General features: G+C 40.3%; 1 protein-coding gene across 1 annotated transcript; it reads left to right on the plus strand.

The window, feature by feature from the left end:
* The first annotated feature begins 6,402 nt into the window (after positions 1 to 6,402).
* Positions 6,403 to 8,103, plus strand: LOC121810280 (serine/threonine-protein kinase OXI1-like). The gene is made up of 2 exons (XM_042211060.1): positions 6,403 to 7,054; positions 7,143 to 8,103. Exons 1-2 carry the CDS (start codon positions 6,663 to 6,665, stop codon positions 7,981 to 7,983), a joined length of 1,233 nt encoding a protein of 410 aa, XP_042066994.1. The 5' UTR covers positions 6,403 to 6,662; the 3' UTR covers positions 7,984 to 8,103.
* The last annotated feature ends 2,256 nt before the right edge of the window (positions 8,104 to 10,359 follow it).

Consider the following 10,359-nt stretch of genomic DNA (forward strand, 5'->3'; position numbering starts at 1 on the left):
GGGCCACGTGGCGTCCACATGAATTAGCTGGCACGAGCAGTCCACGTGTTTGCACGAGGACGGAGCGAATTGGGATGGGTGTTGGTTGATTTGTTGCATGGAAATTTTGTACAGTGGTCAGATTAATTTCATCATAATACAATGTTATATTCTATTTACAATTTTTATAAGAATAATTTAATTATATGTATATTTATCTTGCACATATGTTTATGCACGTAATTAAGCTCATTTTCTTATTTTAAGTAAGTCCAAAGAATGTTTTGTAACCGTGTAGTTAATGAGTGAGTTTACGTGATGGCATTAATGATTAATAAAGGGTAGGTGTTGCAAAGTAATAAGGATAAGAAAAATTAAATGTTTTGATGTGACATTGATAATTGATATCGATAAGTATTAATTATGCGTAGGGTTAATTTGGCTATGTTTATAGCATTGTCTAGTAGAACAAGTAACCTAAAAGAAATGGGCGTAGCGCAGTTGGCAATAGAAGAGCAGATCTTGCTGCAATGAGTCTGAGTTCGAATCTCACTACTGTCGTGTAGTTGCTTCCATCTCTCAGGCATCGAACCCACTGTTGTTGTGTAGTTACTTCTATATCTCAGGCACAAGTGTGAGGCCTTAGGAGATGGCCTTCTGACAGCCAGTGGGTTAAGGCATTCCCCTTAACGGGCTACTGCGTACCCTGATTGAACCCCCTCACATGATGTCGGACATTTCCCTTAACGGGCTACTGCGTACCCTGATTGAACCCTCTCACATGATGTCGGGTTGAAGTGTGGAGGCCGCCAAGGCAACGGAATCACCTTTTTTACTGCAATAAAAGAAGGATGTGTACTTAGTTTAATGACTTACTACTAATATTTTATTTTGTCAGCGTTTGTATATCTCTATAGGTTCGCGACAGTGTCGTAGACAGAAGCCACTTTTTTCCCACATACATTACTAGTTAAAATAAAAATAAAAGTTCAATGTAAATAAATTTACTAATTATTCATTTATTTAGACCAGCGCATAATGAAGTCATGACATTATTAGTTTAAATTTAAAATAATAAAAGTACAAAGTAAATAAGTGTACTAATTATTCATTTATTTAAATGAGCACATAATGAAGTCATGAATAGGGGCCCACTGCTGATACAGGATATGGATAAAATTACTCAGCTTCGCCTTCGAGGAATAGGACATGAGAAATCTGTCTTTATGTGGAGAGAGATTGTATTTTTCAAGTCCTGAAAAATAGGAAAATTCATTTTTTGTGCTATTCAACTAATCAATGCTAGTATGCTACGGATATTTTATACTCATTCCCTCCAAAATTTGATCAAAACTCATAAATTTTCAGACAATTTAACATTGATTTCATCTTAGAGCATCCACTATAGGCAAAAGGGGGCGGACGGCTCGGAGGGGGTGATTCCGGGGCTATTTATAGTGGGAGGGGCGGACGAAAAAAAGTGGGGCGGACGCACCATCGGCGGAAACAGGCGAGGACGGGGCGATGGCGGGGCAACGGGGCGATAGGCGCGCCGGCCTATAGTGGGGCGGTGCCCAGCGCGCCTATTCCGGGGCGGATGTCCGAAAATATTTTTTTTTAATTTAATTTACCTATATATAGACCTCATTCCTCTCATTATTTTCACACCAATCCACCTCTCCCTCACACATATTTTCTCTCACTAGAATTTGTGGTCTGAAATGGACGATTTATGGAACGACGCATTGAATTCTTTGATCCAAGAGGTGCAGTATGAGGCCGAGGAGGAGGAAGCGGCGGAACGCACGGCGGAAGTGGCGGAGGGCGCGATCCCTCGTGCGATTAGTCGTCGGCGGACCATCCGACGAGACCATAGCAGTGCGCACCAGCGTCTAATGGCGGACTACTTTGTGGATAACCCCCGATATCCACCCGAGATTTTTCGTCGGTAATTCAGAATGTCGCAACCCCTCTTCAACCATATAGCAACGAAATTGGCGGAGCATTACGGGTGCTTCACCCTCCGGAGTGATTGCACTGGTCGGATCGGGCTGTCTACGCTTCAGAAGTGCACCGCTGCAATCTGGCAGCTTGCGTACGCCGGACCAGCTAATATGTTCGACGAATACCTATAGATGGGTGAGATGACTAGCCTCATGGTGCTTAGGCAGTTTTGTAAGAGGATTCGGGAAATATTTGGTGGGGAGTTCCTACGAAAGCCCACCCCTTCTGAGTGTCAAAGTCTGCTGGATATGCACGGTTCGGTCCACGGTTTCCCTGGAATGTTAGGAAGCATAGATTGCATGCATTGGGAGTGGAAGAACTGTCCGGTGGCGTGGAAAGGCCAGTTCACAACTGGATTCAAAAGCAAACATCCATCGATGATTCTGGAAGACGTTGCTGACTACCGCTTGCTGATCTGGTATGCGTATTTCGGTGTTGCCGGTTCGAACAACGACATCAATGTTCTTCAGTCATCGCCGCTCTTCAATGACGAGTGCCGGGGCGAGGGTCCAGAAATCAACTTCGTAGCCAACGGCACGCAGTATAGTAGGGGATACTATTTGGCAGATGGGATATATCTTCGGTATCCCGTATTCGTCAAGACAATTCGCCAACCAGTTGGACCGAAGAAACAATACTTTGCGCGGAAACAAGAAGGTGCTAGGAAGGATGTTGAGCGAGCTTTTGGTGTCCTCCAAGCGCGATGGGCCATTCTACGGTGCCTGGCACGAGTTTGGCACAAAGATGATGTCGCAAATATTATGATGACATGTATCATATTGCATAATATGATAATAGAAGATGAAAGATTTTCGGCAGAGCGCTGGGCACCGGAAGAGGGCTCAAGTACAAGACTGTGTCGCCTCGGCGTCGATCCAGATGGGCGTACCACGGAGCAATGAATATTTGATCCAACGTTTCAGTGATATGCGTAGGAGCACGACACATACCACACTCCAGGCCGATTTGGTTGAAGAAGTTTGGGCACGTAGGGAGGTGGCGGCCTAGTTTGAATGCGGATTATGATGTTTAATATATTAATATTTCGCTGTATAATTTTACCCCCACTTTAATACGACGACAATGTAGTGTTTAATTTTAATTTCTTCACTTATAGCCGTTTTTTATAATTACGTTTACTCCGATAAATTTAATTACTTATAATTGAATTAAAATTAAAATGAAAATTGGTTATAAAATTTCGGGGCTATTGGAAGTGTCCGCCTATAATGGCGGAAATAAAAAATTGGGGCTATGGACAAAAAATGGGGGCCGTAGACAAAAAAGGACGGGGCTATTGGAGAATGCCGTCTATACTGGATGGATGCTCTTATATACTTTATACTTACAATTTGTTTTATTTGTTTTTCCACTTCATTTAATTGACTAAATACTAGTAGTACTTATATTTAATCTCCGTAATCATAACGTCTGAATTTGGATGGGAGATAGTGATATAATACTAAACATGGATATTGGATAATGCAAATAAATATATATGGACTGAATCTTGGTCCCATTATCCATCTCATCATAATTATTCTTCTTCATAAAAAATTAGAGAGGATAACGATTTAGAGAGATGATGAACATGGCTCTTGGTGAAAGCTAAAGGTTAGGAGAAACTAGAGAGAGATAGATAACTTGAAAGAAAGACAATTTGGAATAAGATAGACGTGTTGCTCGTGGAGGTGTGACAGCATCTTAGATATTAGAGGATTGTATCTGGAATACCTTCTTTATTACTTCTTGGCAGCGAGTTGTTATTCAATTGGACAACATATTATATTCAGAGTGTTTGTCCTAACAGTAAAGAGTTCAGACATTATTATATAAGGCGTTGAGTTCGAGCCTTTTTTTATATCAGTTGTAATTTTCCTCATTCATATATGAGTTTTTTTAAAAAAAAATTGGACAACATATCATTTCAAAGTATCCGAATTAGACTCTTAGCTATTGCGATATATGTCTTGTTATCAACTTTCTATTGTTGAGTTTTCTAATTTGTATTTCTTCCAATATTCTATTTTGACTTTTATAGCCAGCTCCGTATATAGAATTTTAACCTTTGCCACTATATATTCTGCATTTTGTGGACAGTTTCTTAAACCTGATGATTTTGAATTTTATAAAACACATAAATTACTCAGATGAATGTCCTTTCAAAATAAATAATATTAATTGGCTATGAGATCTTTTTTCTTATTTATTTATTAAGTTTATTATTTTCTATAATAAAAAATTGTCTGAACTTATTCGGCATTGCTATACGATTGAGTCGAATCTTTGTAATTCAATTTGGGCCCTTTTATTTTGTTTTTAAAAGTAGCAATATATACATATTGAAATTGTGAGATAAAAATAATAGTCACTACGGTGTTCAATAGTAGTAATATGATAATTAATGATTAGTGATCAGTCTAGACAATATTCACCGATAATGCAATAAAAAAGATTATATTGACTACTTTTACATGTGAACGTCGATTATAGTATTCTGTTTTTTCGAATAATCTTCAAATACAAACTAATCAAATTTAAATTTATATGCAAATAGTAAATAAATAAAAAGTGACGAATTTTATTAGAGGTCGTTCATCCACAGATGAAAATATCTTTTTTTAGCGTAGTTCACAAATGTGGGCCAAATTTGGGTTTAGCTTAGTCTGGGCCTCAAGATGATGGCCCAACCAAATTAGATCACCGAAACAAATAGGGCTAACTATATGTTTATAAATACAAATTGTAATAACTCATTTTCATTTTTGGTTATTATTTTTCAGTGAATATAGCAAAATTAATATAAAAGATATAAGTAAATTACAACCTCTATAAACTGAGATTGAAAACTTTTCTGCGTTACTGGTTTTTTATTTTACTCTCTCTCTACTTTAATTACTATTATCATTTTCTAAACAAGTGCAAAAAAAAATCTCAGCTAAAAAACGACTGATGGAGTACGATATACATATGTTACAAAATAATATATGCTTCTCTCCACCTATCTTTGTACCCACTACTTACGTCAAATTAATTTAAACATCTAAATTCATCAAGTTAATTTAATTTTGGGCTAGCCCTATACTCCTATCCTAACACTATACTACTTTGCTTATTTAGTCAAAACCAATATTCAACCATAACCTAAATAATTAAATTATGACTAAAACATTAACAATGCTCTTAAAAATTAAATTTCACGTAAATGGAAATATATTTTTTTTGGGACCACCCATCACGAATGTGTTCTATGCCAATTCAAAATATCTCCATGCTAAGTTTTTGTTGTTGTTAAGATTTAATTATTTTACTACATATATGTATATTAAATTGATAGCATTAATTAAAAGAGATGGGTAATAAGTGGCACCGTACTAAATTTGCTTTATGAATATTATAAGCAACAAAATACCAAAAAAGGAGGCGCTGCGCATCAATGAACTTTGGGTTAATGCAAACTTAATTTGTTGTTTTTATTCATTCAACTCTAATTAGATTGCGCTTATAGTTAATCAAAAAATTGAACAATACCTCACTCAAAATCATGATAGCCAAGCTTAAACCTTAAATAGTAGTACTCAAATTATTTTTCCCACATATATTTAAGCTTTATTCCTAATTGATATTATAATAATTTCGGTTATTTAAATTTCGAGTGCATTGCTCACTCATAATGTCATTGATATTAGTATATATCATTACTAAATGACATACTGTACATAATAAATTGACAATGAAATATCAAATAAATAATAAGTAAATTGAAGTTTGACTAGATACCATTGGTGCGGTTTAGGCTTTTCAGCATATTCGTATATTTATTTCCATCTGATACGCTGCAATTGAGTAATAAATACTATTTGAGCAAAAAATATTAAATACTATATTTATCAAACTGAGTAAAATCTAACTACACGAATAATAAAAAATGACCTAAATAAATTTTATAGGATATTATTCTGAGTTACTGAAAGAATTAATAAATACTTGGTCAACGATTTATTACCCCCCACACACATATACACACACACACACACACTCATTTACACATTTTATTTAATAGTATAGGAGTAGTTTTTGTTGTGTTATGGAGAGTATATATTAAACTATACTAGTTTATTTGAATTCCTAAAATAAAAAATAAAATCTTCCCAATATTTGGTAGTCCTCTATAACTTTTTATTGTTCGTCCACTTCCTTACAAATTAACCCACATAGAATCTAATTACTTATTTCCACATTTTTTTTATCTTTAAACTTAAGAAAATGTCAACTTTATCCTTCCTTCTAGAATACCAAATATAAACACAGATTATATTAATATATATATATATATATATATATATATAAACGACGTCGTGTCGTAAGCATATACTTGAGCATTTCTTCTTTACCACTCCCGTATTCTTCCTCTCCAAGAATGTTTTGACTGCATCCCCTTTACCACCCTACCTTAAGAATTTTTATATATATACACGCCTATGTGTTTGTGTGTGTATATATATATATATTATTTCGAGCTATTCAAATACAAAATCCTAACTCAGAACAAAATCAACCTGAGGAATTTCCCTCAGCTCAATTACGATTTCTCTGTACACTCCCTCTCTCTCTCTTAAATAACTGCGATCAAATTGAGTGAATTCTGACAGAATTACTGGATTTTAGAAGCCTCCGCCATGCACGACGGAGATCTCCACGGCGGCGACGGTGCGGTTGCGCTGGATTTGAAGAACCTGAAGGTGATCTCGCCGCTCGGCCGGGGCGCCAAAGGCGTCGTGTTCCTCGTACAGACAGAGAGTGGCGAACTGCTTGCGCTCAAAGCAATGCTGCGATCCTCCATCGAGAAGAAGAAGAAGATCTCGAGCGCCGGCGACGGCAGCGAGTACCGGAGGATCTGCTTCGAACGAGAAGTGTTGGCGTCGTTTCACCATCCTCTGCTGCCGCGACTGCACGGAGTTTTGGCTACTGATAAGATCGTCGGATACGCGATCGATTACTGCTCCGGCCGCGATCTGCATTGTTTGAGGAAGAAACAAACCGAGAAAATGTTCTCCGATGACATCATCAGGTATAGATAGATAGATAGATCTCTCTCGGAATTAACGATTTCAATTTTCCGGCATCGTTATTGAGATTTCATTTTATTTTCGGTTCAGATTTTACGCGGCGGAGCTGGTGCTGGCTCTGGAGTATTTGCACAGTTTAGGCGTGGTTTACCGAGATCTGAAGCCGGAAAACGTGATGATTCAGGAAAACGGCCATTTAATGCTGGTGGATTTCGATCTGTCGACGAAACTCGCTCCGAGATCTCCAGAAATCCGCTCAGTCTCCTCCTCCGATTCAGATCCGCTAGCGAAGAAACCGAAACCGAAACCGAAGAAGAAGAAGAAGCTGTTCAGTTTCCGGAGTCGCCGCCGCGACTCGGGGATCTCACCGGAGGAAACCGAGTCCGACTTAGCGAGCACCGCGTCCGACTCGGTCGACAAGTCGAACTCGTTCGTCGGCACGGAGGAGTACGTCGCGCCGGAGGTCGTCCTCGGCGACGGCCACGACTTCGCCGTCGACTGGTGGTGCCTCGGCGTCATGCTGTACGAGATGCTCTACGGAGCGACGCCGTTTCGCGGCGCGAACCGGAAGGAGACGTTTTACAGAATCGTGACACGTGTCCCCGATCTGACGGGGGAGTCGACGCCGTTAAGGGGCTTGATCGGGAGACTGCTCGAGAAGGATCCGAGGAAGAGGATTTCCGTCAGCGAAATCAAGGGCCACGATTATTTCAAGGCGGTTGATTGGGATGTAATTACGGAAATGCCCCGGCCACCGTTTATTCCGGGGATAACGGACGTTGGGGACATGGGTGGGATTAAAGAAATTGACGTGGAAAAATACGTCGAAGGCGTGTTTGAGGAAAAAGAGGAGAATAATAGGAATAAAAACGCGTGGGTTAATAAGAATCATCCCACACAGATTCAGAATGATAATTTTTTGATTTTTTGATATTTTTTTCTTCATCATATACATGTGATTTTTGAAATCATATTAATAACGGATGATTATTTTATTAGTTTGTACAAAAGAGATTAATTTAATGTGTAGTGAATTACTTATATTTCATGACATTGCATGTGAATGTTTTTAAGATTTTGAATGTGATTGATCTTACTGAGATTGGACCACTTGTGTTAATTACCATTGATGGTTTGGCGAATTTTTGATGGTGATGAATGCAGGAAAATATAGATCACGACACAGAGATTTACGTGGTTCGATTTACTGAGGTAAATCTACGTCCACGGGAAGAAAAGAGGGCAGAGTTGTATTGCTTGATCTGTTTTCTACAGCTTACAATACAGACTTGCTATTTGATATTTTATCTCTAGAGAACTTAACCTCTCCTATCTGATCTAAGTTCTATTTATACATTGAACTAAGATCGTGGCTTGCATCACCACTAACTATGTCGTGGCTTACATCACCACTAACTAGGTCGTGGCTTACATCACCACTAAGTATGTCGTGGATGTCGTGGAGGTCATGAGATCCTGCATGGGTCCACCACGAAATAGATCGTGTAGTGGAGGTCGTGGAGGTTCTGCATGGGTCCACTATCTCCCAGTTCGGTCGAATACTGAGACCGAACTGCCGAACTATTGCCGAGCAGCTTTTGCCGATCTGAGAGTAGAGCTTGATTGGTCGGCTTTTACTGAGGTGTAGGCTGGAGCCGAACTCTTTGGTAATGCCGAACTGATTGGTTGGCTTTTACCGAGCTGTAGGCTGGGGCCGAACTCTTTGGTAATGCCGAACTGATACTCTTCCTTGGGCTTTGGGCTGATGGGCCGTCACTGCTATTGGGCTTGTTTAGTACGTACCCCATCACTACCCCCCCCGAAAAGCGAAGTGAATCACTTCGGCGAAGCGAGTCACTTCGGCATTCTGGATAAAGGTACGGGGGAGGCTGACGTCAGGGGACGTGCCTTGCGCGTGACTGCATTAAATGCGACAGTAAAATCCGGCCGTTGAATCCTGAAAAGGTGGGATTCGAAACGGTGCGATGATTTTGAAATCTTCTCCGAATCTGATAAATACGCCCTTTCTTCATCCTTTGAATACTTTTGCTATTGCTTCTTCTGCACTCTGTCTCTTTTGCGTAAAAATTTCCTTCCGCTTTCAAGAATTTCTTCAGAATTTCTTCAGATTTTGCAAAGAGTAAGAACCATGTCTTCTTCTTCTTCTTCTGAGTTAGGTAGCGGTAGGAAAGGGGGCAAGGGGTCTTCTAGCCGGAAAGAGTCCGGGGAGAAGACTGTAGAATACTTTCACAGCGTCTTGAGTAAGGACACCGTGATATCTCTACACGAAAAATATCTTCTTCCCGGGGGGAAGGCGGTGGTTCCTGACGATGATCATAGGGCTAACGACCCGCCGGAGGGTTATGCCACCGTTTACGAAGCCTGCTTAGAATGCGGGCTTCGTTTCCCTCTTCCCCCACCTTTTGTAGAGCTTCTTGATTTTTTTCAACTCCCTTTAGGTCAGGTGACTCCGAATTCTTGGAGGCACTTGTCGGCTTTTGCTGCCGAACTCCGTAGGCTAGATAAGGATCTGTCTCTGCGGGCAATCCTTAATTTTTTCCAGTTTAAAAGGAAGGGATCTTGGTTTTACTTGATCCCCTTACAGCCTTTTAGGGCCTTCTGCAAAACCAAGTGGCCGAAATGGCAAAACCGTTTCTTTTTTTATAATAGGACTTCGGCTCCGGGCTTTCCTTGGAGAGGGCCGAAGTCCGTGATTCCCCATCCTCGGTTAGAACCGTTGGCCGAGCTCGAGGGCGAGCTCAATAAGATTCCTATGATTAGGAAACAATACTCGGAAACTGAGCTCGTCAAGGGCGACCTCGTGTTCAATATCTCGTCTTCGGACGAAGAGACTGAGGGTGAGGATTTCTTTTTTATGCCTTACTGCTTTAGCGGCGAAAACTAACCTTGTTTCCTTGTTTTTCGGTAGTGAACATATTGAATAAGCTGAGCCGCAAATCTTCGGAGTCCAAGGAGCCGGAGAGGCCGAAAACCACCAGCTCGGCGTCTGATGCCGAGAGGACTCCGAAGAGACAAAAAACCTCTTCGGATCCGAAGAAGCCGGAGTCGACTTCGGCAAAGGGGAAGGGGAAGGCCCAGAAGCCCCCAAGAGCGTCGGAGAGAGACATCGTCATGGGGCCCCCTTCGGAAAATGTCTGTGTGCCTTTTGCATGGCCCACGGACTTCGCCGAGGTGAATTGTCTTCTTGATTCTTTGGCTTTGCTTCTTTCCTGTATTTTTGGTGCCCTCTGTTGACTTTTTTCTTTATCCATTTTCAGAGGAACGATATGCTCTCCAAGCTCGTCGC

Source organism: Salvia splendens, chromosome 7, assembly GCF_004379255.2.
Source record: "Salvia splendens isolate huo1 chromosome 7, SspV2, whole genome shotgun sequence".
Taxonomy (NCBI): domain Eukaryota; kingdom Viridiplantae; phylum Streptophyta; class Magnoliopsida; order Lamiales; family Lamiaceae; genus Salvia; species Salvia splendens.

What these genes read in the sequence shown, in the direction of transcription:
- LOC121810280 (XM_042211060.1), top strand. Translation starts at nt 6,663, where the DNA reads ATGCACGACGGAGATCTCCACGGCGGCGACGGTGCGGTTGCGCTGGAT. An exon ending in TTCTCCGATGACATCATCAG is followed by an intron (nt 7,055 to 7,142) that starts GTATAGATAGAT and finishes TTTTCGGTTCAG; the next exon opens with ATTTTACGCGGCGGAGCTGG.